Raw genomic sequence first — 27,643 nt, 5'->3', positions numbered from 1 at the left:
GACTTAGACTTAGACTTAGACTTAGACATTGCCTTCCATACGCTTATGTTCATATTAACAGTCACACATACCCAATGAGTCCCAGCCAAGGAAATGAAATGCGTCTTAAATCATTTCAGATGATATGATTGTTTTCCAGGATTTCTTTTGTCCTTTATTTTGTTAGTTACGTACCTTCCACTTAAATATCATCTTAGATAATAGAGAAGTCACTCTTGCTACTGTAATTGCTAACACTGCGCTGACTGCAAGGTCTTTCTCGCTGGCACGGTACAAAACATACACCCGGCTGAGCTGCCAGCCGTTTGTATGACTACGAGAGTGTTGTTATTTGCATGACAGTCAACATGCAAGTCATGAAAGTGTGTCTAATTTCTTCTTTCTTTGCTTGTCTCTGTCTCTCTTTTGTTTCAGAGCTCAGCAGCAAAGCGCCAGGTGAGTTGAAAAGAAAAAAGATGCCGTGTGATTGAATTTCGACGTCGAATGTGATCAAATATTCAACAGCAAATCAAATGTGAGGCAAGAACCGCACTTACTAACTGGTGACGTTGCGCTACTTTTAAAATGAAGGAGAGGCTACTGGCGGCTGGCTTCTTCTCCAGACATTCTGCCAATGTCCCATAGAGTTGAAGCGTAGCTAGCTAGCTAGCTGTTGGGAGCTTTCTGGTTCAGACGTTTCTTCTTGGAAGAAACTGGAAGCTTTGTGTGTCTCTGATGTCATGCTTTTTTTTCCTCTTGGGAAAAACTCATGGATCATCACAATACCAGCGTGTATTGGCAAGATGCTTAAGTGTTCTCTTCTGCTTTCTTCTTGTCCTTCCTCTTTTCAAGGCCTTGCTCACATGATGGCAGAACAAGGTATGACTCTTTTTGATACCTTCCTTCCTGTCGACACCAGAACATAATGACGTCGATACGTTGCTGCATTATGGCATGGATGTTTGAGCGCAGCGTTACGTGGCGTGCTGTTCATTGCCGGCCGGGGGACTTAGCTATAGACGGACGGTCGTTCTCGCGTACACATGACTATGGAGCGAAGCCGAGTTAGAAAATGGCAATAAAACCCAAATCTGCTGCTATTGCTATTATCGTTCAAAATCATTTCATTTCTTTCATAGGATTCGGAAAATGAACAAAGAGCAGTCACAACACGAGCTCTTTTGTCTCCTGTGTATTTGTTGCATGTTGCGAGTGTCTCATTTGATGCGAATGAAGCGTGTTGTCATGAGCAGCCCCGAGCAGAAAAGTACAAAGGAAAAAGCACCTTCCCCACCATCCAAAAACAATTTTGGGCTTCGTATTTCATTGCTGTTTATCAATGACACGGCTAACGAACAGCAAAGGCTTTTTTCTCCAGACTGCTCATGAGAGTGCGAGCTAACGACATGGATGGATGGATGGATGGATGGATGGATGGATGGATGGATGGATGGATGGATGGATGGATGGATGGATGGATGGATGGATGGATGGATGCATGCATGCATGGATGGATGGATGGAGGAGTGACCTCACTGAGTGTATTTGACTTGTTTCTCTTCTTTGTTGCTACTGGCTGTGGACTGCCTTCTCTCTCCACCTCCACCTCCACCCGCTCCCTCGCTCTCGTAGCTAAAAGCAAAGGTACAGCCTTTTCCCAATCTTTCCTTTTTGGCCTTTATGAAAAGCAGCGGCGCGTGCTCTGTGAGTGTTTGAGAGCACATTACAAGTGATGTTTAATGTGTTGACATGTCTCTCTTCCGTTGTTTCTCATTTCTCGAATGGCTTCTCGGCCGAAGATTCAATTAGCAATGGAGCCGTACTTAATTGAAGGAGAATGAAAAGACTGTGTTACTTTGCTTTTTGTCTCTGCGCATTTGCTCCGTTTTCTTGTTGTTCTGAAATGTGCGAAGGGGAACCAAGAGATAGATCTTTTTTACAAATCCAAGCGATCGGCAGTCTTTGACCGTTTTATTGCATCACCCGGAACAGGACGATGATGGAAATGTGCAATGGAAGCTCTGCCCACTAATTCATGCGTGTAACATCCATGAACACCTTCCAAGTTTCTCTGCTGCCATCTGGTCGCAGAAAAAAACAACAAACTCCCCGGTCTGGAAAAGGAAAGAGCAAGCAAGCGCATGTCCGCTACGTGTCTGTTTGAACAATGTTTCTTTGCAGATTTTTCAAAAGAATGTCATCGCTTGAGACGAGCCACTTTCTGTTGGGATTGATGAAGGTGGCCATGCTTGCTTCGCTTCCTCTGCCCACGCTGAAAGCAATACGCCATATTGTGTGCTGGCTGGCCTGTGTGCCAAAAAGCAGCAGTGGCATCATATGGACGTACAAACAAACAAACAAACAAACAAACAAACAAACAAACAAACAACGGAGCAAACGGCCAAAGAGCATTCGCCTCACTGCTTCCTTCTTTCTCAGGGTAGTCTGTCATGTAGTAAATATTAGAGCAACAAAAATGTCATTAAAGGTGAGGAGGGTCGCGTTTGAACAGAAAACCGACAACGTCTTTTGGGTGCTAATTAAGTGAAATGGATTTTTGCTGAGACACATCTTTTGATCAAACACCGTGGCAAAATAGTATTTGGACATTTTACACCACGACGGCTTACACAATGGCTATATCTAATCCAATAGGATTTTGTGAAGTATTCCTTGTTAGATAATGGCTCATTTAGAGCAAAGCTATTTCTATTTCAGTGTCTCATGTTCTGAGGTGTCAACAGAGAGCGCCGTACGTAGAATGAATTGAAGCCCGTTTATTTGAAGAAGTCAGCCCCAATAGTGCAATTGCCCCGGAGCAAGCACATTTGAGCTTTCAAACGCTCCCCAGACGACATTTCAAAGAGGGGGTGGGGGGCAGAACATGCTTCAGGGGAAGAAAAACATGCTGCTGATCTGGGAAACGATTAAACCCAGATTCGTACTGACAAGTTTTCTCTCCTCCCAGAGGGAGATGGCGGCGGCGCTCTGTATAGACACAAACATGAGCAAGCGAGAGCGATAGGGGCAGCAAAGAAAGAGATTATGGGCGAGGAAAGGCTGGTAATCATAATTAAATGGAAGTGCATTTTAGCCTCACGCTATTGATTTGTGCCAAAGGTAGTGTGTATGTGTGTGTTTCCCAAGTCAAGTCAAGTCTGCTATTTATATTGGCAGTCAGCAATCTATTGAGCTCATCTCATGCAATTGGGCTCATTCTTTGACGAAGCAAACAGCACACGTGAAAAAGAAGGAAGGAAGGAAGGAAGGAAGGAAGGAAGGAAGGAAGGAAGGAAGGAAGGACGGAAGGAAGGAAGGAAGGAGGGAAGGAGGGAAGGAAGGAAAAGCAAGACTGCAATAGCTCGATTTCCTGCTTGCCCTTCGATGCATTTTGATGTTGCTGATTTCTCTGCTTCCCATTCAGTGTTAAGCGTTTTTGCTGTGGCCAACATGGCTTAAGTCTATCCTTGCAATTTTAGTCACCCGCTTTGTGGATGGATGGATGGATGGATGGATGGATGGATGGATGGATGGATGGAGGGAGGGAGGGAGGGAGGGAGGGAGGGAGGGAGGGAGGGAGGGAGGGAGGGAGGGAGGGAGGGAGGGATGGCCTTTTTCCCCATGAATGGGAATGACATTCCATTTCCACCCCATCATTCATCTTTCCCAGCTCCTGCCAACGCCTGGCCTTTCCTCTAGTTCACGTTATATGTACATGCAGTGTATTTGTAAAATTCTCTTCTCATTTGACAAACGATACCATTATAATATTGTCACGCACGGCAGTACATCATATGGTCGACTAAGGAGGCAAGTGTCGTTAGAGGAACTCCTGTTAGTATGCAAATGTAGTATTTCCACCTTTTTCTACGGGTAAATCCCCAAAGGGCCCGTGTACTCTGAAAAAGAGCAAATGCACGCAGGAGTTGTGCGCATGTGACAAATGGCTCTTCCAAAAGCTGTCCAGCCTGCAATGCATGTGAAATGTCAACTTCTGCGATGCAGGTTCCACAGCTACATTGAAGGCGCAATGTTCTCTTGAGGAACATGGACTTACTTCTCTGTTGGATTTTTGGGGCTTGATGCAAAGAGTCGTTTTGTCTTCATCATCTCTTGTCGTAATCTAAAGCACTGCCTTGAAATGGATTTTGAATGGAGTGCATACTGCTGAATACTTGTCAAGCTGTTTTAGAAGAAATTGACCTTTCCCGAGTGTTCAAGTGAAAGCCATTGCAAACTAAAGAGCCCCGAGGGAAGCAAGAGAAGCTAAGTTGCTATGAGAAATTTGGCTACGTTCTATATTTCGGTCCAACTGGTCAATAATTGCTGCAGCCTGACTCTTATAGTGGTTCTGTGTGAGAATGATGATGAAGACACCACTGTCTTTTGGTGTCTTCATCACAAACGTCCTGCTGTTATTTCCTTTTGCGCCGAGGGCGTGGTCAGCAGAGCCGACCAGGCAGCCAACAGTATTAGTTTCTGCTGCCGCATATTGAAGCTTGCCAGAGGTTTTGCCTTTTCATCATTCCAAGCAAGGGCTTATGTGTTGGGTGCGTGCGCCCGTGCATACGTATGTGTGCGCGTGTGACCAAACTATTGCAATCTGCAATCAGTCCTTTGCTCAAGCTCCTCACTCACTGATGAGGTAACGAAGCGTGCAGTGGATAGGCCATCTTGTGGTGATTTGATCACTTGGGCTGGCTGGCTGGCTGGCTGGCTGGCTGGCTGACTGGCTGGCTGGCTGGCTGGCTGGCTGGCTGGCTGGCTGGCTGGCTGGCTGGCTGGCTGGCTGGCTGGCTGGCTGGCTGGTCTTTCTCCGTTCACCGTGCAGCGAGCGGCCTTGTTTTGTTGAGACATCAGATTGGTGAAGAATGACCCCGGGTTAATGAGCGCTGACCTCTCTTTTGCACTCTTAACATAGTGTGCTTTTAGATTGCCAAATGAGTTCATCAGCAGAGACAATTGCCAAGCGTCTGACATGTATTTGGACGATGACTTTTAAACACTGCAAAGGATTTGTATCATTAAAGTGGCAACTCTGCGCTTGTATGTGGTGGATTCAAATTGCTCACTTTGCAGGAGACCCCAAAGCGGTGCACGAAGAATGCCCGTGCTCAACTACGGTCATCGCTATGTTTTTCATTGCTGTATTCTACTTGCGCTCTTCTTTCATCTCAAATGTAGATGCGTGCGCAAGGCAAATTCCTGAAATGATACTTTGTTGGATTCATAGTAGGTGCTGTTGGCTGAGTTGACAGTTTAGGATGAACATCTTGCCTGAGTCAATTTGATGATTTGGAAAGATTTGTTTCCATGTATGTATGTGCAAGTGTTTGCCGAGCAGATTATTGAAGCGGACTTCCTCCTATCTGTGTGGGCCAGGTGCTCGCTGTGACACACCACTCGCATGATGAATCAGACCGAGGGAGCCGTTATCTCTCTCCCTCCAGAACACACACACACACACACACACGCACCCCACTCGCCCCCCCCCCCAGTCCAGTCCCTCCCCCCCGAGTCCCTCCTTCTCATCATCACCCATCCTGTCCATTCACATTACTCTTCATTGTCTCCCTAGTCATCTTTATTCATGAAGGACACTTGCGCCATACTTTTCAATTGCGACACCGAAAAATCAAATGTACTTCAGGTGTTAACTATGACACATAGTATTTAACTCTTTAGTTTAAACATATTTGTGAACAAATAATAGTGAGTAATAGCTTGTGGGAGTGAAGTAGCATCTTATATTGGAGGTGCTGCATGGTGAAAACAAGCCAATCTACGCACCGCTGACTTGCAGACTCCCACCTCAATAACGCCCCCATCCTTTGTTGTTCACAACCCATCTACACATTAGAAACGTATGCACACCGAGCTTCATTTATCGTGTATATAATATAAATATAATGTTAGCGACTCGTGCTTGGAGGAAATCGAAACTTTCGATTTCTCAATGGTATAGCTGCACTGCACCGCACCGCACCGCACCGCACTACATCCTTCCGGTTCGGCTCCTGTCCCGTTCGCAGTCATGGGTGGGCCGAAGCGTAGCTCACACAGCGAGGGAGCTGGGATGGGATGGGTTGGGATGGGACTGATCGCTGTTCATTCATACTTATGGAGAACTGGGGTCACCAATATGATGAAGAAAAAGAAAAAAAAAGAAAATGACACGAGTAGCCCACAGGCCTGTTCGGCTTGTAGCTTTGCAGTGCAGGGTTAGTATCATATTCCATCCCCCACGTCTGTATATCATAACATATTTCTTTAAGCAAAGTGAGAACTCTTTTGAATATGTGTATGGTAGAGTTTTCTATTAATCATAATATTAAAAATAATTCCAAAGTAGGAGGGCCCGTTCCGCAGAATATAAACGAATCTGGTATTTTTGGAATACCTGCTAATGTATTGCTACACTGAATTGTCTGGAATGAGCTTTGAGTATGGTGTGTTGTGAGGGGAAGGGGGAGGGGCAAGCGGGAGGTGATTATTAGCGCTCCTCTGGGGCTTTTGTCCAGGCCCCATGAGAGAAAGAGGTTAATGCCACTTAGCCTGGGGATAGCCGGCCGGCCGACCAGGTCCATTGTGTGTTTGTATAGTTGCAGGCAGGCAGGCAGGCAGGCAGGCAGGCAGCGCACGCATGTGTCTGGATGATAGGCCGGGCCTCCCGCTGCGATCCAAAATCCCTTACTATTTCCCCCACCCTCACCCACAAAGAGCATCTCATTTTGGTCAATACTGCTAAGACGAAGGCTAATCGCTGCATTTGTCCTCGAACGAGATCCTAATTGTCACTCTTCCAAAGGCCTTTCATGAACGTTGACTGCCGCGACATAAAAGGCTTGATTTCAGAGCACCAAAACACGACCATAGGTAGAAGATCAAACTTTTCCGCAAGAGCACCGACTGGTTTTGGAAACATCCCCTAAAGGTCTGGCGCATGATGAACAAATGTCACACACGCGTGTCAAATGCTGAAGACGTTTGCTCTGGAGGCTGACACATGTCTCATCATCCCGACCTGAACGTCCGTCCGTCCCTTCATTAGGTCAGCGTGTAGATCCGTTATTAGTCCTGCCACATCTCATTGGAGCTCTCCTCTCCGACGCGCCTCACAACTGTCCTTCAGAAATGAGTCTAATGTTGATGATTATTCTGTCCCCGGCGTGCTCTCAAAATGCAATTACGTCTCGGAGGAAAAGGCCAAATCGTCCGTCAGCCGCTCCGGCATACAAATGGCTGTGAAGCAGGGACCATCCAAGAAAAAGATCAAGCCAGAATACTCAACCTCGGCTCAAATACAGCAAACAAACTTTCAGACGGATGACCTTAGCAAAAAGGCCCAAAGCGGCGTGCGTAGACTTGTACAGTTCAAACGGCAATGCTTTTGCTACTTCGGCATCTGTTTTTCTGCCATTGTTGCTGAACATAACGCAAAGAGGCAGTTTCTTAAGTATACGGTTGTCCTTTTTTCCTCCTCGTCTCCCCCTCTGTCCCCCGGTAACCGTGGTAACCATCAGCTGAGAAATGGCAACCGTGGCCCTTCATTAGCCATGAACACAGGCTCAGACGGCGCAGATAATAGCCAATAAGTGGATGTGCGCGTGTGTGTGTGTTTGTTGGAGAGGCATGGGGGCACAGGGATATGGCATTATGTTGGGCAGTAAATGAAAAGCCTCCAAGGGATAGAGCCAACCTCGCTGTTATGCTTCAGGGAGTTATCGGCTGGCTGGCTGGCTGGCTGGCTGGCTTTGTGTGCGAAGGTGGGGGGGGGGGGGGACTCCGTCACTTGTCTATATGTGGGAAGATCTGCACATGTGGAGAGTAGACCCGGTTGCTCATGTGCACATGAATGCGTGGTTGTCATTGTGCATTTTGCTTGAGCACCACACAACTTCATGTCAAGCCTAAAATTAGACCAAATAAATCCTGGAAGCAATCAGATGGTAGTGGCGCTTCCTCTTTGGATCGGCGCAGACGCCAACGCTTTGGGACTCTGTGGCGCCCGCATTGTGGCAGATATCCGCCGCAGCATTGGTCAAGCTGCTGTACAAATGGAAATCCGGCAGCTTGCCGAAATTACTGATGCTTATCTGTGCTACGTGTCATTGACCCTGCACCCGCACATGCGCACACGTGCACACGCACACATCCGTCCATCCATCCATCCCGACTTCCTCCCTCCGTCTTTTACAGGCCGTGTCATTTTACTGCCGCTCGCTCCTGTTTTCAGTCCAGTGGGCTGGTGTTATTTCGGAGATGATCTTCCCGAGGTAGATGCCATCCGATTATGTAGCATCAAAGCCGTCGCTAGACGGATGTAAATATGGTCTTGAGCGCAAAGGCTCCAAGCCAATCATGCGGTGGAGCCTTCCTCTGCGAGAGTGTCAATATTAATTTGCCCTCCCTCTGCTGCAAGGATCAGAGGAAACGGACGGCAAAATGGTTCCGTGTGGTCGAGCTGGCCAACGTGGCCTCCCGTTTTGCTTTAACCTGAGCCACTGCAGCGGCAATGACTTCCTCCTCACCAAAATGTTTGCTGCTTCCTTTCAATCAAGTCTTCAACATAAGAGATGTCACCGGATTTGGCATGGGTCTTTTCCCAATGCTAGCAGTTAACGGCCCATCTCCTCAACGCTGCTTGAACTTGCAGAGGAGACGTGCTTCACGTGGCACCTGCAGGCAGTCTTCTCCGCCTTCTTTTCTTTGGTGCCATCTGTGCATCACATTGTGTCGTACGGAATGCACTCAGTGGGCCGTGTAATAGGTTTGGTGCCGTGCCGTGCCCTGCCCTGCCCTGCCCTGCCCTGCCCTGCCCTGCCCTGCCGTGCCGTGCCGTGCCGTGGCCGTGCGTCCTTTCCTGTGCGGGCGGGCAGGCAGGCAGGCAGGCAGAATGTTGCCTACGTCTCTGCATTGATCTACATCAATATCATTTTGTGCAAATGCTTTCCCTTAACGTGACACGCTCATTGCGTTGATCCTTGGAATTGGTGCAGCTCGGCTGTGTGTGTGTGTGTGTGTGTCTCCTCAGGATATCGCTTGATTCTTCATACCCTCAGGAGTTCAATTGAACAAGTCAGGTCCACACTAAATATGGTTAAAACGATACTTTTAAAAGCGCCAGTTAAAACAAATCTGGCGGTAGTTGAAATTTAACACCAGTCAACGCAACGGCTGATGTAGATAACGTGCTTGATACATCTGCAATTACGAGGGCGCACACACATGCACACACACACGTGTACTGTGTTTAGTATTTTTAGTACATGTTACTTCTCCCCCATTTCCCAGCCAAGCATCTTATCACTCACCTATGCTGGAGTTGCAAATTGAAAAGTTGAAGGAACGAATATAATAAGACTAATTGGGAGAGATGAAAAAGGATTTGTCAAATTGAAATGAGCTCAATGCGAAATTGCAGGAGCAGGATGTCAACTACGCAGCTGTCTGATTTCAGAAGGTTTTGATGTGGTGACCTGCAGCACTGACAAATGCAAATCAGTTCCTTCCCTCACACAGGATCATTTGAGATCCCTGCCTCAGCTTTCCACATTGCTGTGTTTTCAGATGCTCTGAGCAGACCACACACACACACACACACACACACACACACACACACACACACACACACACACACACACACACACACACACACACACACACAACACACACACAACACACACACACACACACACACACACAATATGACCAAAAGCGTCAAAAGGCGGATTTTCTCTTTTGGAGAAATCAAAGGCTGGCTCTTATTTTGCTGGGAATACTTTTCAACTTTTCATCTTCACTTGTGTGCACAGCAGAGTGGTGTTCCCTCCCTGCAGGTCATTTTCTTTAGGGATGGACTAGCGTGCCTGCTCTTGCTTACAAGTCTTTTTCCCCTCACAATAGGGTGGCCATGATAGGAAGGTGAGATGAGATGAGATGAGATGAGATGCGATGAGGTGAGGGGAGGGGAGGTTCGCTTCCCATCTCTTGCCAATGGGATGCCATAGCGTAGCACTATAAAGGATCTGGTAGGGGTGTTCACCAAATGGGTCATTTTCATCAAGCCGTCCCAAAAAACAAGGCAACAATACCGTACTGTTTTCTTGCTGACATTTTTCAACCGTGTAGAACCAAATGAAAGGTCATTGAAAGTCCAAACGCTATGTTGACCTTGTCTGAGACATGTTTTCATGAAGGCAAATACTTCAACCATGTCCAAATCTTTCTTTTTTGCCTTGATATTTGAATATGTGAACTCATAGAGTATATCCCAGCAGTCATGAACATCAGCGCACTCCACTGAGGTAAATGTCTTTTAAAGTGTGATGCCTTGATTTCTCTTTTGACTCCATTTGTCTGATAAATACTGATGAACGCACGCACATTTTAGCAAGAGTTGGACGGAAGTGACTTTTTGTTGAGCTTTAATAAATGCCTCCGATCACAGACTTGCAACTTTAGGCAGGCCACCGTCACAGTTTTTCTGTTGCTGGCAAGTCGCACAAAGCCAGTGAGTGACAATGGCTCTCCCCCCCCCCCCCCCCCCCCTCTCCCACAGCAAGGGAAGAGAACGTGGCCACATTCCGTGGTTCTGAATACTTCTGCTACGACCTCTCTCAGAACCCAATCCAAAGCAGCAGCGATGAGATCACGCTCTCGTTCAAGACTTGGCAGCGCAACGGCCTTATCCTTCACACCGGTAAATCGGCCGACTACGTCAACTTGGCGTTGAAGGACGGCGCCGTCTCCCTTGTGATCAACTTGGGTTCCGGAGCCTTCGAAGCAATCGTTGAGCCGGTCAACGGCAAATTCAACGACAATTCCTGGCACGAGGTCAAAGTGACTCGCAACCTTCGGCAGGTAAGCTGCTTTACTCTTGGAGCATTGCAGTCTTCTACTGAACCTTGTCATCAAAATGGTGTCGAATGGTTTGTTTCCTTTGGTTTTGGCCAATTTGACTCACTCACACGCAACTCCTTTTCATTGGCTTTCATTGTATTGGTGGTGTTGCTGCTGCTGCTGCTGCTGCTTAAGTTGATGTGTAACCCGCCCGCTTCCCCTTTTTGCAAAGCAATCAGGTTTCCAATACGCCACGTTCAAAACACTTCATTGTCTGGTAGATATCAATCATTTATTATTGCCATATTTTGCTGCCTTTGGTTGTTGTTGTTGTTGTGCTTTTGGCCAATGTTTGTTTTTCCACTGCTTCCATAACTTCCATTTCCTCTTTTACCTGGGCTGGCTCCAACTGCTACCTCCATTTGAAGTGCGACGTTTACACGGACAACAATGGGCTGATACTGGAACATCCATGTCCATGTAGTAAAGCTCATGACGACACTGTTTCACTTTTGTTGCTACTGCTATTGAAACAGGACATTTGACTAAAACCAAATCACTCGAAGGCTTACTGTTCCTCTTCCTTGATCTGCAATCAACCTCTCTGATGAGGTGGCCCACCTTGCAGTGACCAATTGCATGTTGGAATAGAAATCGATGCCATATTTTTCACCGCATTTGTCTACAAAGAAATAAAAAATCTCGCACATTTGTCCTGCAAGGTGGATCTGCCGTTCAAGTCCTCCTAAATGGTCTTCCATTCAGTTTTGGTCCTTTCACCTCGTTTGGGACTTGTGTTGGTGTGTTCTAGGTTAAAGTGATACCTTAGCGACCTGCTGAGACGACGTATCATGAAAGTGCTTATTCCAAAGGAACAAAGCAGTACTGCTACCTTTGTCCCCCAATCATGGAATGACCTCATTTCATTCCTCCATGTTAGGTAACAATTTCGGTGGATGGGATTTTAACCACCACGGGTTATACCCAAGAGGACTACACCATGCTTGGCTCCGATGACTTTTTCTATGTTGGGGGAAGCCCAAGCACCGCTGACCTGCCTGGATCACCTGTGAGCAACAACTTCATGGGCTGTCTCAAGGAGGTAAGCCGGCTCATTCAATAGCACAGATGCTTCAACAGTGGTTGGTGCTTTGCAATACGAGAGAAATTGGCGTTTTCACATAGCGGCGGCGGCGGCGGCGGCGGCCACTGCCGCACGCTCTCGTCTCACATAAGTTTGCCTGCAAACTGGGGGGGGCCGCATTCCTACATGTTTTCCAAGTTTCCCTCGTTAAACACACCTGATTCAATGATCAAGCTCCTCCAGACCGTGAGGATGAACTGATCCTTTGAATCAGGTGCGGTTAACGAGGGAAACTTGGAAAACATGTAGGAATGCGGCCCCCCCCCCCCCCCGAGGACTGGAGTTCCAGACCCCTGTTGTAGACCAAAACACATTCAAAGCCAAATACGTGCTATGCCTTTCCCTTGAGCTAATGATGGCATATGCAACACTTGTATGAGCTGGGTGAGTGGCTGCAGCAGGGAGCTGACGTTTTGTGCCGCCATTCTAAAACAACACATGCACACACACGTTGGGCGCGCATGCAGGCAGGCAGGCAGCCACGCAGGCAAGGCAGCCAGGCAGGCAAGGCAGGCAGCCACGCAGGCAAGGCAGGCACTGCCTGGCACTGCCTGGCAGGCAGGCGCAGTGTCATATGGGCTGCAGGGAGAGTGAGGAAGCGCTGCAGTGGCAAATTAATCCCCTTCTGGCCCACTTCCTACTCTGAGCATGCTAGTCAGGTCTAGGATCGTCAAATCCAGGCAGGCAGGCTGCCATGGATCGGATGGAGCAGGGCGACCAAGTGCTGCTTGGACCAGGGTTTATTGGAGGAACTCAAAAGACGCACTCGGCAAACTGACATGACTTAACAAAACGACAACACAACTGACTGACTGACTGACTGACTGACTAACCGAAACAGACTCGATAACGACAGGAACCAAAAAGACATTAAGCGTGACAACGACAACAACATTACAACATCAGGAACCAAAAGACATCAAGCCAACAACAACACAATGATCCGAAGGGACGCGAGAGGCAGACAGGACTTATATACACGACAGGTAACAAGAGGCAGGTGAGGATAATCTGACTAATCATGGGCACACGGGAGGGGCGGGCACACGGGAGGGGAGGGAGGGAGGGAGGGAGGGAGGGAGGGAGGGAGGGGCGAGCACACAGACAGAAACCATGACAACAGAGACACATAGTGGACGAGACGTGACACAGGCAGCCCCAAATGTCCAAATACTACAAACAAATAGACAGTCATGTCAAAAGATAGTACCCTTTGTCTTTTATGTATACATGCTCACAGAAATATTGCTTTGCACAAAACAAAAGAGGCATGCTCACGCAACATGCACGTGATTGGGGTCTCTGAAAAAAGGATGATTTTGCCAGTACGCAGATTCTATTTTCAAAGGAGCGTGATTTACAAAACAGTAGCCTGCAGCCTGATTTGTGCGCTATAAAAGCATTTGAATAATGAAGGTCCTTTGCGCTTCCACGAATGCCAAGCACGCACACGCACGCGCGCGCGCGCACTTCCTTCAAAGTGTCAAAGTACTTGCTCCGTTTTGCTCCTCTTATTTATTGTGTTATTTGTTTATTTATTATTTATTCATCACTCTTATTATTCATTGTTTGTGCCTTCTTGTTTTTATTTTGTGTTGTTTACTTGTATGTATATCGTGTACTATGTCTTGTCACCGTGGGATAGTGGAAACGTCATTTCGATTTCTTTGTGTGTCTTGGCATGTGAAGAGATTGACAATAAAGCAGACTTTGACTTTGACTTTTATACAAGCATTTTATTCCGTGCTCCCTATTAGTCGCTAGCTCCACATATTTTGCAGATGTCATTTAGACCTTTTCCGGCACCTTTGAGGATCTTCAAATAGGCTCAAATTGTGTTCAAAACATGGAAGACCCTTGTTAAGTCATTCGGGTTGCCAGCTGCAAAAGCAGTCCATCCTGCCTGAAAACCATGACATCCCCAGATGGAAGGAAGGAAGGAAGGAAGGAAGGAAGGAAGGAAGGAAGGAAGGAAGGAAGGAAGGAAGGAAGGAAGGAAGGAAGGAAGCAAGCAAGCAAGCAGCAATCCATGATGACATGCTGTATTTTGTGGTCTCTTTTCAGAACGATGTGTTGTCTTTCTTTCCCTTGCAGAGTTTCACATGTGTTGAGCACTCTCCTCGGCTTCTGCCTCCCCAACCATTACGGGGCTAATTTGCCTGCTTGCAATCCTCTTGTACTCGCCATCTAGAGTGGCATTATAGAAAAATGTTTTGTTACCATGGCACCAAATACTGGTTGCCCCGGGTAGCCCGCGCTTGCGTGCCTGCAGGAGGGCGGCTGTCTGGCCCACCAATATCGTGCCTTTCATAAGGCAGCAATTACAGAGAAAGGCTACATCTCGGAGCCTACAAAATGCATAATGGCCTACAATAACACATAATTGCTGTAATTGTCACTCACTACTCCATCTCTCCGCCGGCGCCACCCTCTACCTCTCACATGTCCTTCTTTTACTCGACCAATGGACTGAGATAGTGAAACACACCGCATTAGTGACCAAGCCTGCAAAAAAACAAAGTTGCCCAATAGAGTGTTGGAGGTAACTTAGCTATCGGCTAAGAGAAACATCTCTTGTTTTGTTTACATGTGAATGTTGATCAACATCGTGTTTTCACCCAAAAGAAGTCCAGTCAATTGTTTTCAGGTGTTTCAAAGTGAGGAGTATGGATGTGTCCAAAGCTCCAAACACTTGAGCGTTTTAAAAAACAACATTTGTATGCACTTCCAACCAAAGCGGTCATGCTTTATTGCCAGTCAGTCCCCCATGATTCTTTCCAGCACTTACAGCACAACCTCCAAGGTTTGTGCGTAGAAATGATGCAGACTGTATTTCAGAGAGAAACAAAAGTTGACTTTTCAACCTGACGCTCGCTCTTATTTAGAACCCGATTTTGAAATACAGACAGATTGCTGGAGCTGTTCAAATGCCAATTTGTTCAATCGGAGCAGCAGAAAGCGTGGCTGGCCTTTGGGGGACGGGGGACACCATATTCATGGAAGGATGAAACAAATGGAGAAAGAAGGACTAGATGAGAGAGGTGGAAAAGATCCTTCCCAGGCCATGACTTTATATCCTGTCAAATCTCCATCTCAACCCTTCACTCTATCCACTGGGCACAGAGCGTAAAAATGACAATCATAATAAAATACGTAAATAGAAAAGAGTGAAATTAAAGAGAGCGGGGGGGGGGTTATGTATGCCTGCGACCAAAATATAGCCAGACAGAAGGAGTTACTCTGCCTAGAGAATTAGAGGCGAAAAAAGGGTTTCAATTTTCCACTTGAGCAAATTTCCATTTGCACACACACGCACGCATGCACGCACGCACGCACACACACATGCACGCGCATGCGCACACACGCACACACACACGCACACACACACACACACACACACACACACACACACACACACACACACACCCCTCCTCTCCTCTCCATGACTCCATCCTCCCTCCCATTGTTATTGACAGCATTAAGAGATTGGTCACTTCACGTTTTCATTCTCTCGCTTTCCTTCATCGGGAGGACATTTCGTTATACATCAAGTCTTCCAGCCTCCGTTGTAAGAAGAAGAAAGAGACGGCAGATATTTGACGTCTTCTTTCCTGCACAGGTGGTGTACAAGAACAACGACATCCGCCTGGAGTTGTCCCGACTGGCTCGGGTTGTTGACCACAAGATGAAGATCCAAGGCGAGGTGTCCTACAAGTGTGAAAATGTGGCTACGCTGGACCCCATTTCTTTTGAGACTCCAGAGGCCTACATCAGCTTACCCAAGTGGAACACCAAGCGGATGGGATCCATCTCTTTTGATTTTCGCACGACGGAGCCCAACGGCCTCATCCTCTTCACCCACGGCAAACCGCAAGAGCGCAAAGATGCGGCGGCCAGGAGCCAGAAGAACACCAAGGTTAGCCCGTCTCAAATGAGGCAATGAGTTGGGGTCAAGGTCACGACCCCTACCGCGCTGAGAAGACGAGAGGACAACGTTTGCTTTTTCTCCCCAAGGTGGATTTCTTTGCTGTTGAGCTGTTGGATGGAAGTCTGTACCTGCTGTTGGACATGGGCTCAGGAACCATCAAGGTGAAGGCCACTCAAACAAAGGTCAACGACGGCGCCTGGTATCACGTGGATATCCAGAGAGACGGTCGCTCAGGTCGGTTCCGTCCACAAAGTCGGTCGGTCGGTCGGTCGGTCCGTTGGCGTTTTGCGAGCTGGCTTTTTATCAACTGAAAAGGACAGCGAATGGCGCAAGCCCACACGGCTCAGCTTTTTGTCGAGCGTCTGCTGCACGGTGAAACAAAGTCTCAAAGTCTTCTAATGACTCCCTCCCCATCTGTCTGCCTCAGGTACCATCTCTGTCAACAGCAGAAGGACCCCATTCACTGCAAGCGGCGAGAGCGAAATCCTTGACCTGGAAGGCGACATGTACTTGGGGGGGCTCCCCAGCGATCGCACCAACCTCATTTTGCCCACCGAGCTGTGGACGGCCATGCTCAACTACGGCTACGTGGGCTGCGTCCGCGATCTCTTCATCGACGGTCGAAGCAAAGACATCCGTCAGATCGCCGAGGCGCAAAACGGTGCCGGGATCAAGCCTTCCTGCAACAAGCAAGCCGGCAAGCAGTGCGAGAGTTACCCCTGCAAGAACCGAGGCGCCTGCAAAGAAGGCTGGAATCGATTCATCTGCGACTGCACCGGCACTGGTTATTGGTCTCGCACTTGTGAGAGAGGTAAACCGAACCTGTGGGATGAGCTTCTTTGTTTTGAAGGAAAAAAAAGGCATTACAAACACAAAAGTCGACGATGGGAGCTTTTGGCATGCCCAGAATTAGTCAGAAACATTTGCCAAAACAGTAGTATTTATTGTTTGACATCTTTTCCATTTGATTATCAAACGGTAGGCATTTGAGCCTGCCTGTTCAGTCGCCATTGCTTCCACTCAGGCAGTTGAGAATCCCCTTGTCATCCTCAAAAAGGCGGCGGCGGCGGCATACCGGGCCTGAACATTGCACCATAGTGCCAAGCCATTTTCTTTCCAGGTGTCCATGGATTTGATTTGATAAAAAAAAAAAGGTCAAAGTAATTCTCTTCCACAAATGGCTCCAGATTTCTCCTTTTTTTTGTTTTTTGCAGACCAAATAATAGCTGCACTATCACACTGGTTTTCTCTGTCCTTATCTTGTGGCCTGTAATGAAGTTCCCCGAGAAGTTCATTTTTACTCTTAAAAAGACAAAACATGTGGGTCAATCAGATATAGTAGGTGGTATAGAAATTGCTTTCATAATGAAGTGAAATATTGCACTATGATTGGCATTTTTTCTGTCACTGAACGTTGGCATGATTTTTGAGGCATCTTCGTTGGTCATTTCTGGTGGTCCAGGCTTTTGGATTTTGAATGTGTGTGTGTGTGTGTTCCAGAGGCCTCCATCCTCTCCTACGACGGCAGCATGTATATGAAAGTAGTCATGCCAAGCGTCACGCACACTGAGGCAGAGGACGTGTCGCTGCGTTTTCGCTCGCAGAGGGCTTACGGCCTCCTCATGGCCACCACCTCCCGAGACTCGGCCGACACGCTCAGGCTGGAGTTGGACGGAGGCCGCGTCAAACTCACCGTCAATCTAGGTATCGTAGGCACCCCTGCCTCCCTCCCTCCCTGCCTCCCTCCCTCCCTCCCTGCCTCCCTCCCTGCCTCCCCCCTGCCTCCCTCCCTCTTGGTCTGCGTCCGCACCTTGGCTCTTTTCATCAGGTGGTTTGTCATGAACTGCTAATGTCAAATGTTCTTGTCCGTTCGTCAGACAGCATACTCCCATCCCTTAAAGGTTCACGTCGGCTTGGAGACCAGGAGCATTCGTTAGTTTGCATGAGTGTGACTGCAGAACACGTTTGTAACTGCAGCTACAGTGGAACCTCAAGGGTCAATCCGTCCTTTTTTTTGGATAGTTCAACCAAAAAGCGGTAAAGATGCACATGCAGCTCACACGTGTCCTTCTTGAAAATTGCAAGCGTCAGGACAAAATAGCAAAACCTGAGAAGAACCGAGCCTTGAACAAGTACAGACGCTCGTACGGCTCCAAATTCAGCAAAGTTTCACGCAAATTCTGCCGCATATTAGGCTTTGTCCTCGCAAACGGAGCTCTCCTGACGTGATGTGGCCCACCAAATTCCACATAGTTGCGTGTCCTCGAGATTTTGAGGTTCTGCTGTACATTTTGAGATTGCGTTAGGCTATACCATCACAACATGTCATTCTCGTTCAATGTTTGGAAAAGGCAAGCGGCCGGTGTAATAGCCGTGATCTTCTTAACGTTCTTCGATTTTTCTTTGGAGGAAGTCACAGCGGTAAAAGCATACAAAGACATTCGAAGGTGATTGTGACCTAATTTGAAGACAAATTTCCAAATGGGCAGACAAACAAATGCGCTGAGACTTTCTAAGAGTTGACTTCCACCAGCGATCCACCACAAGATAGCAAAACTTTGATTTGCATACCCATTATTCTGTTGTGTGTGTGTGTGTGTGTGTGATCTTCTTTCTCACCTTTCTGGAGTGATTGATGTCATCTGCTGACGATGGTGTGTGGACCTTTTGCATTTATCTGCCATTTTCCATTCTGCTTTGTCAAAAGATGGTATTCACCCCTTCAAAGGCCTTAAGCCTGCGGCCCGTCTGGTGAACAGCCCGACAACAGAGCCCAGCAAAACCTACAGCTGGCTGCGACCCCAAGCCAAGCCTAGCCTAGCCAAGCCTAGCCAAGCCAAGCCAAGCCAAGCCAAGCCAAGCCAAGCCAAGCCAAGCCAAGGCTTTTCCCGACCACTCAAATTGTACAACGACCATCGTCATCCTAGTATCTTGTAACATGACGTCATGGAGGCACATACGACTCGTTAAGCTTTCTTACAGACAAACGTATACTACGCTGTACACACACCTGCACACGGCAACATGCATCGTGTATATTTCTCCACGTGATGGATGGCTGGGGTCCTGTGCCTCTGCACGGTGCTGGTGTTGACTGGATCGCGGCTGTTTGCTCCCACTTTTCTGTTGCGGTTGACGGCACATGAAATGATCAGCCGCATGGTGACCGACCCTTGGTGTCCCCACAGCTCAAAGAAGCTTCCACGAGACAAAAACAAAGACAACAAACTCCAATTTATACGACCATGCAATTGACTTCAAATAGGATGGATGATTCAAGCAATCCAAGTCCAAGTTTGTGGGTTGGAAATCAAATGCAGCTGGTACCAAAAGTGGCCATTTTACTGTTAATATTGTCCCTCCCTGCCTCCCTCCCTGCCTCCCTACCTCCCTCCCTCCCCCTCTCATTGAGCAACGGTTATCTGTAGCTCGCCTACATCCATCCAAAAGAATATGTTCCAATTGTGGCTTTGTCCAAGATAAAGATGGACGCAATGAAAATGGCCGTCTTTCTCCATGTGTACGTCCCCGGAAGGGTGGAACTTTTGTTTTTGGATGTCTGCAGCTGTAACCTTGAAGGATGCAATTTCATCTGTCATTTATTCTTCCCCATCTAGACTGTATCAGGATAAACTGTAACTCCAGTAAGTTACCACTCAAGTTTCATTTTGCTTTCTATGTTTCTATGATGATGTGTTGATGCAATATATGCAAAGTGCAAACTGCTTTGGCGGCAACAAGAGATAGTAGATACTACCTTGTATATTTAGTGCACAAAGTGAAGAAGAAAAGCTAACTCTGATGAGTCATTGTGTTCATGTAGGCATTCTCTTATACGTACAATGATAAGGCCAGACCAGTCACGATGGCAAAGTACTACTACTACTACTACTACTACTACTACTACTACTACTACTACTACTACTGCTACTACTACTACTACTACTGTATGAGAAGCGTCAGTGGTCAAGCAAAACTCCAAGAGTGTCCTTAGACAAATGTTTTGTGTTTTTGCCACAGTTTGAACCAAACCTTTGGTTCCCAAACTAGACCAAAGGCTAGTTTGCTAGGTGGAAAACCAAAGGATTGGTTGGAGGCTCGGGATGTGTTTAACTCTGTGATTGTTCTCAGGCAAAGGACCGGAGACGCTGTATGCCGGGCAAAAGCTCAATGATAACGAATGGCATACGGTACGGGTGGTGCGTCGCGGCAAAAACTACAAGCTAATCGTTGACGATGATGTAGCAGAAGGTACATGGGCTCATCGTGTTCTCACCTCCTTACCTCGCCACTCGTTCTATGGAGCTTGCACGCCTGTCGTCGGGAGGGGCGGGGCCGGGCGGGGCCGGGCGGGGCCGGGCGGGGCCGGGCGGGGCCGGGCGGGGCAGCTTGCATCGCTCTAATTCTATGACTTTCTCCTTAAATCAGCCCTTTTGTGTTAGTGTCAGACGGTGTTCTCTTTTCTTTTTCTTTTTGTCTTTCTTTTCACCCCATCCCCTGCACCCTCCCCCCATCTTCAGGCCAAATGGTGGGTGACCACACACGTCTGGAGTTCCACAACATTGAAACGGGCGTCATGACCGAGCGCAGATTTGTTTCCAGCATCCCGTCCAGCTTCATTGGTCATCTGCAGAGCCTCAGGTAGAAAAGCGCGCAGGCAACAGTGGCACCTCTTTGCTCGCGAACAATCTGGAGAGAAAATGCAACATTTGTCTCTGCTCCTCTCCTCTCCTTTTTTTTTTTTTTTTTTTGGCTCTTTCTTTTTCTCCTCCAGATTCAATGGCATGCTCTACATCGACCTGTGCAAAAACGGCGACATTGATTTTTGCGAGCTCAACGCCCGCTTCGGGATCCGTTCCATTATCGCTGACCCGGTCACCTTTAAATCCAAGAGTAGCTATCTGAGCCTGGCCACCCTCCAGGCCTACGCGTCCATGCACCTCTTCTTCCAGTTCAAGACCACCTCCGCCGACGGCTTCATCCTATTCAACTCGGGAGATGGCAGTGATTTTATTGCGGTAGAGCTGGTGAAAGGGTGAGTTGGAAAAGGTCCGATTCCCTCGCATCTCGTCTCATTTCACCTCACAAGCTCCATTACGCGAACGAGTATGTTCGATGCAAGTCTAAGGATGTACTGCCCTGCAGATACATCCATTATGTGTTTGACCTGGGAAATGGGCCCAATTTGATCAAGGGCAAAAGTGAAAGAGCCCTGAATGACAACCAGTGGCACAACGTGGCCATCACCCGAGACAACAGCAACACTCATACCCTCAAAGTGGATGCGATAGCCACAATTCAGAGCATCAATGGGGCCAAGAACCTGGACCTGAAAGGTATGCAAAGAATCTCATAGCGTTTGACTTGAACAGTCACTCGTAAATCAACGTCCAAACCCTTATTTGGATGGCGAATCCTTTTTAGCCTACATTTCATTGAGTACACCAAAATGATCAACTTGGTTGCTTTTCAATTGGATGCCTGCAACGCGGTCCATCAAAGCTGGGACAGGGCCACGTTTGTCCTCTGCTTTCGACCATACTCAATGAGTATTTGGAAACGGAGGGCAATAACTGCCCCAACCACCACCACCAACCTGCTCCCATTCCTGCCAACTTAAGTCTCTCCAAACTTTGGACATTTGTTGAATGGCAATATCGTACTAAGCTGTGTGTCTTAAGCAATGGTTGCCACTCATTGCAGTTGTTCAAAGATCTTGGAACTTGAGCTTTTGAATGTCTTCAGGCGACCTTTTCATCGCTGGATTGGGTCCTGGCATGTATGGTAGTCTTCCCAAGCTGGTGGCCTCCAGAGAGGGTTTCCAAGGCTGCTTGGCTTCAGTGGACCTCAACGGGCGTCTGCCAGACCTCATCAGCGACGCCTTGTTTCGTAGCGGGCAGATTGAGCGTGGATGTGAAGGTACACGCTCCCTCAGGTTCGGGCCTGACGTAAAGTTCAACTCCAGCGGCTCGGGCGGCTCCTTCTACATGCTCAATACAAACAGTAGCGGCACAGCCTGGCATCCGTACGGACGTTCCTCCGTCGCCTTAGCCGTGCTGGTGGCGTGGCTCGGGCACGGCTAAGCCCAGCCCGAGACAGATGCCGGCCGGCCGGCCGGGTTTATCGGCCACATTGGCCGCCGTCCGACGATGCCATCGCCGATACGGTCCGACGACATCACCATAATGTTTGGGGTATGGGTTCAATCGAATTGGACAACGTACTTCTTCTTTGGGCTTTAGTGAGAAAAGGGAAATGCTGCGGCACGGCGCTTCGTTCACTTTCAGTGGAGCGACCGCAAAACATGCCAAGGCTTTTCATTGGTTTGAACTTCCAGTTTGACCTTTTGCTCTCGCGACTTATTTCATTCTAGCTGCGTTGAAATGGGCTTTGCATGAGCAAGAAGATGTCATTGTTTCCATCCTCCAAAGGCTTCTGGGTCGGCTTCCATATGTTGTTCTTGTTTGCATGGAAATCATTTTCTGTACAGTATTTCTTTTTTTGCCTGCCACATCATTCAAGCCGGGCATTGAGTGTATTGTAATTTTCTTTTTGTTCTGCTGCCTTACTAATGAATGTCTGTTGACAGCAAGTGACGACGATGTGTACTTGTCTGTGCTCACTGTGACATGACAGTCTGAATGTGGTCGATAATGACGGTTTTTGCTGTACAACAATAAACGAGTCGATGATTGATTCGTTTTAGAAAATAAAATCTCATCAATCGCAATTTTTTGTCCATGGCAATCTAGTGTCTCATTTTTCTGTGTGCTTGTATGTGTACATTTCTTCCAAGCCAATGCATCATGATTTGTCATTTAAATTGCATTGCCATCTACTGCCTCGTCGTCTTCACTGCCAGTTCTGACACATGAAATTGATTTCTGGTTTGGTTTGTTTTTTTCTCTCGCCAGCCTCCATGCCATTACAGAAGCCCATGAATGATATTTGGTCACAATGTTGTTGCTCATAATTGGAGTCACTTGATGCAATCGCTTGCAGGTTAGCTGAACTAGATCAAGTGAGATCAGAAAGCAGGGCAAGCATTTTGGACTCCAAGGAGAAATGCAACCCCCACCAAACCTATTGGGCCAGAAATTGAAAGCGCGTAGCTTTGACATGAAAACGTGACGTGAGAAAGCGCAGCTCGGAAGAGCCAGCGGCTTATCCCATTTGGAATATTTCTTTGCAAACACTTTGCTTGCAGTTGTTTCTTTTCGGAAGAGTGTGTGGGTCAAATGCACACTTTAAAGGTGGCCCTTTTGAGACCATAGATTTGGTGTTTGTAGGATGATGAATCCCAAAGGCCAGCCACCATTCGGATTGGGTCTGTATGTGTGCGAGCGAGCGTGCGTGCGTGATTGTGGGGGCTTGTGGACTTTGCAGGTCCCAGCACCACCTGTCAGGAGGACTCGTGTGCCAACATGGGGATTTGCATCCAGCAGTGGGAGAACTACACGTGTGACTGCTCCATGACCTCCTACACTGGGACGCAGTGCAATGACCGTGAGTGCTGTGCTGCCGCGTTCACATCTCACACACGCACACAGCAAGCAGAGCAATGTACTAGTTGGAAGAGAATCTATTTTCTCCTTGGCTGCTTTTTATGACTATCCTGGCGCACACGACATCATTTCTTATGCCGCCACACCTTTCTTTACCTGGAGCAGGACAAAAGTCTTCCTGGCACCTTCAGGTTCCACGACACACACTCGCAAAGTGCAAGTAGTGTCGAGGAAGAAAAAAAAGTCTCCAAACTGTAACATTCGTGCTGTCATGAAATGTATGTGTCCCGTGGCACATCAGGTACGCTGTCTAATTGCTTGTAACTGGCCAGACCATTTACTGCAGAGCAGATCAGGTCTTTTTTTCCACTCTAAACCAGCCAACAATGAAATGCTCTCACACTCCATGGCGGAAGGTGCAAATGTCACCAGTGTTTCACACTTTTGCGGAAATTGACGTTTGTTCTATCAGCATCGATCAGTTGCGAGAGCTAGAACAATAAAGACGACGTTTGGTTCGTGGTGCTGACATGTCATTTCAACTCTGCCACGCTGAGATGAGGACCGTTTTGCCAGGATTATACGGATTTAGTGTTGTTAACGTGACAGCACCTGCAATTTGGCCGAGTCTCGCTCGCGACGCATCGTTTAGCTCGATTGAGCTCATATCCACATCAATGGCAGAATTTTTAGAGGCGCCTCCAAATGGGCCATTCGTTGAGAGCAATCGATATCCTCTAGCCCCAAAGTGAATGACAGCCGATAGGCCGCCGCCGATGATAGGCCGCCGCCGATGATAGGCCGCCGCCGATGATAGGCCGCCGCCGATGATAGGCCGCCGCCGATGATAGGCCGCCGCCGATGATAGGCGCCGCCGATGATAGGCCGCCGCCGCCGATAGGCCGCCGCCGCCGATAGGCCGCCGCCGCCGATAGGCCGCCGCCGATAGGCCGCCGCCGATAGGCTCCTGTTGTTGTCCCCTTAAATATGAAAAGTTGTCCTGCTCTGCTCAGCTGGGACCACATACATCTTTGGCAAAGGAGGAGGCCTCATAACGTTCAAGTGGCCGGCCAACGAGAGACCGAGCACCAGGACCGACAGGCTGACCGTTGGCTTTAGTACCTCGCTCAAAGACGGCATCCTCGTCAGGATCGACAGTGCTCCGGGTCTGGGGGACTTTCTCATGCTTCACATAGTAAGTTCATAGCGCACTCGGTACGTTTCCTTTTTTTTTTTTTGAAGCTACTGAACCCAGTCCTTATTTCTTCCATTCAAAGTCAATCGGGGCTCCCTCCCCACACCGAGTACTTGCTTTGGAAGTGCCCTCATTTAACCTGGTGGTGAAAATGAAGCAGCACTGTAAGCCTGGGAGTCCGGCCCGCTTGTTCTACGTTTGTTAGATGAATTCCTCACATTGCGGACCAAGTATTACAGCTGCCAAAGACAGAGGCGCTCCATCCACATTGTTGAGCTCACCAATTGTCCCTTTGCTTTTGGCCATCTGTTCTAGTGGGATGGGTAGGTGGCCGGGGCTGGCCGGCCGGCCCGATGGTGTCCTCTGGTGGACAAATTTTCCATTTGTCACAAAACATACTTGTACTGTGATTTAATCAAGACCCATAGCACAACTGCCACCATAAGATTTGTTTTGCAAGGTCGTTGCTATAGTTACCGTCTGATTTCAAATGCATTATTCATTCATCATCATCCAAGTGTCTCTTGCCCGCCCGTGCCCTCCTGACTTTCAGTTCCCACTCACAGTGATGGTAGAAATACGTACGTGGGCGCTGTGATTGACTGCTGGCGCTGGCCGACCATTCATTAGTCATCATAAAGAGAAAATGGATGCTTGGATGTGTGGTTCAAAGTGCACCAAAACAAGGGAGCGGAGGGAGGAAGGTCGGGGGGCCTGTGTCGTCAAACAGTGGATTTTTAGTGGATTCCCATAGCCGGCCAGTGTTGATTTTGCTCTTTCATTGTAGCAACAAGGCAAAATTGGCGTGACGTTCAACATTGGGACGGTGGATATCAGCGTCCAAGAGAACAGCACCCCGGTGAATGATGGAAAGTATCACGTGGTCCGCTTCACCCGAAACGGTGGCAACGCGACGCTGCAGGTTGATAACTGGTCCATCAATGAACACTTCCCAACAGGTAGAGACAACTAACTAACTAACCAACTAACCAACTAACCAACTAACTAACTGCACTAGTGCTCTGCTATTCCTACTGCTAGTTTTGTCTTTTGGTTCCCTGCTTGATAACACCTAAAGCTTTGTCAATGTTTTGGTCCAAGGGAACAGTGACATTGAACGGGTTCAGTTGGCCAATAAGAAAATTCCTTTCAAGTACTCCAGGCCAGTAGAAGAATGGCTCCAAGAAAAGGGTAGGCAAACAAAACATTTCACTCAATAATCTCAAGTATGTTATGCCGCGTCCGTCCCCTGCTTTTAATACATGCGGCCCGGCCGGATGTCTCCTGTAGGACGCCAGCTAACCATATTCAACACTCAAGCCACGGTGGCAATCGGCGGAAGCGATCGTGGCCGGCCGTTTCAGGGCCAACTCTCTGGTCTTTATTACAATACCCTCAAGGTGTTGAACATGGCTGCGGAGAGCAACCCCAATGTCAAGATCAATGGGAGCGTGAGGCTGGTGGGCGATGTCCCCACCGGGGCAGGCTCCACCAAGTCCACTGCCGTGCCTTCAGATGTCTCCACTAACTTCATTGAGACCACTACCATGATGTCCACCACCACCATGCGGAAACACAGGTCCTCTTCAACGGTACGGCTCCAACGCTTCCAATTACAATGAGACATTCAAGCATTGGCTGTTACGATGTGCTTATTGACACTCTTGGCAGGGCTGGCAAATCCAGGTCCAGCAAATGAAACGTTTGTGGCTAAAGCCAAACTGTGGCAGGATTTGGACTTTCTGGACCTGGATTCTCCATCCCTGCTAACGAGCCGTTATCGTCTGTATACAGACAGTCGTCGTTTGGTGCCTTTCAAACTGAACACAAATAACGCACCGAGTGAAGAAGATCAAATTCAATGTGATCAAATAATGTATTGTGCGTGCCTTTTTGTTGCTTCTGATGAAGAAGCATCCAACGGATGACATAGTGTCATCTGCCGAGTGTTCCAGCGACGATGAAGACCTGGAGGAGTGTGAAACGGGTCATCCAGGTGGGCTAGGTTAGTTTGCACTTGCTTGCTTTCTATGTGCGCTCATGCATCAGCACCAGTACGGATGGACGGACGGACGGAGGGACGGACGGACGGACGGATGGACGGACGGACGGAGGGACGGACGGACGGACGGACGGACGGACGGACGGACGGACGGACGGATGGATGGATGGATGGATGGATGGATGGATGGATGGATGGATGGATGGATGGATGGATGGATGGATGGATGGATGGATGGATGGATGGATGGATGGATGGATGGATGGATGGATGATGGCAGTCTCAAAGCATCACATCCCCATGGTTTGGCAAAGTGTAACTTTATCTGAACAAAATTAAATAAATGATACTAATCATAAGCGGCTTTTCAGAGCGCCGTTTTGTTAGCCTGCAAGTAGCAGAAGCTCTTTTGCTGTCATGAACTACACTTGCACATGGGGTCATCCAAAGTGCTCCATATGGTCACATACACACATTTCGCCCGCTGAGATTTGAAAACAAACCTAATAATGAGCGAAATTTGTATCCCAGTGAACCATGATGAGCCAGTGATGCTGCCATTGATCACATTGAGCCTTCTTTTCAAACAGTACATTGTCCTGATTTGTTTGAAGAATCCCATCATCTATCTATCTATCTATCTATTTTCTTTTTGCTGGGGGGGTAATCACTCCATAATCACATTTAATTGTCCATATTGATGCTTGCATTTTTGCTTTAAAGAAAGAGAGAGAGAGAGAGAGAGAGAGAGAGAACAGAGAGAACAGATATCATTGAATTTCTGTGTATTTTTCATTTTTTTCATTTGGGTTTTGCTTCCAAGCATACTTCTTGTCATTCTGTCTTTTTGCACCGAAATACAAAACCAATCCATTAAGCAGCCTTTTTTTTTTTTTTTCCCCCCCAATAGAGAATACGTATATTTGAAAGAATTTGGGAATTCCCACATGATTATCACTTTTAGCACAATGCAACACGGAAAGGAAAGTATTGGTTGAAAGTCGAGAAGATCTTTTCTCCCTTATCAGACAAACAAATAGGCTGACAA

General features: G+C 47.9%; 1 protein-coding gene and 1 long non-coding RNA gene across 7 annotated transcripts in view; one reads left to right on the top strand and one right to left on the bottom strand.

Moving 5' to 3' along the window:
- Positions 1-27,643, top strand: part of nrxn3a (neurexin 3a) — a 47,213-nt gene that overhangs the window by 10,133 nt on the left and 9,437 nt on the right. For 3 of the 6 annotated variants that reach the window (XM_037242530.1, XM_037242531.1, XM_037242533.1), the window contains exons 3-23: positions 415-435; positions 832-858; positions 1,612-1,623; positions 10,541-10,842; positions 11,762-11,923; positions 15,585-15,881; positions 15,980-16,127; positions 16,321-16,704; positions 17,394-17,597; positions 19,511-19,537; positions 20,025-20,144; positions 20,414-20,534; positions 20,668-20,928; positions 21,039-21,229; positions 21,639-21,812; positions 23,280-23,399; positions 24,412-24,593; positions 25,381-25,552; positions 25,695-25,784; positions 25,884-26,185; positions 26,505-26,589. In XM_037242530.1, coding sequence (XP_037098425.1) covers positions 415-435; positions 832-858; positions 1,612-1,623; positions 10,541-10,842; positions 11,762-11,923; positions 15,585-15,881; positions 15,980-16,127; positions 16,321-16,704; positions 17,394-17,597; positions 19,511-19,537; positions 20,025-20,144; positions 20,414-20,534; positions 20,668-20,928; positions 21,039-21,229; positions 21,639-21,812; positions 23,280-23,399; positions 24,412-24,593; positions 25,381-25,552; positions 25,695-25,784; positions 25,884-26,185; positions 26,505-26,589 — 3,402 coding nt within the window. Of the gene's footprint in view, positions 1-414; positions 436-831; positions 859-1,611; positions 1,624-10,540; positions 10,843-11,761; positions 11,924-15,584; positions 15,882-15,979; positions 16,128-16,320; positions 16,705-17,393; positions 17,598-19,510; positions 19,538-20,024; positions 20,145-20,413; positions 20,535-20,667; positions 20,929-21,038; positions 21,230-21,638; positions 21,813-23,279; positions 23,400-24,411; positions 24,594-25,380; positions 25,553-25,694; positions 25,785-25,883; positions 26,186-26,504; positions 26,599-27,643 lie in introns of all 6 variants that reach the window. The other 3 variants (XM_037242532.1, XM_037242535.1, XM_037242536.1) reach the window with 3 other exon arrangements.
- LOC119116823 lies at positions 1,952-27,467 on the bottom strand. Its single transcript, XR_005096374.1, has 3 exons — positions 27,457-27,467; positions 12,766-12,769; positions 1,952-2,084 (listed from the first exon to the last, which is right to left on the bottom strand). It is a non-coding gene; the product is annotated as an uncharacterized LOC119116823 (long non-coding RNA).

The sequence above is a fragment of the Syngnathus acus genome, chromosome 22, assembly GCF_901709675.1.
Source record: "Syngnathus acus chromosome 22, fSynAcu1.2, whole genome shotgun sequence".
Classification (NCBI taxonomy): domain Eukaryota; kingdom Metazoa; phylum Chordata; class Actinopteri; order Syngnathiformes; family Syngnathidae; genus Syngnathus; species Syngnathus acus.
Note: the sequence above shows the minus strand (reverse complement) of the source record. Positions and strands in the feature narration are given on the sequence as shown.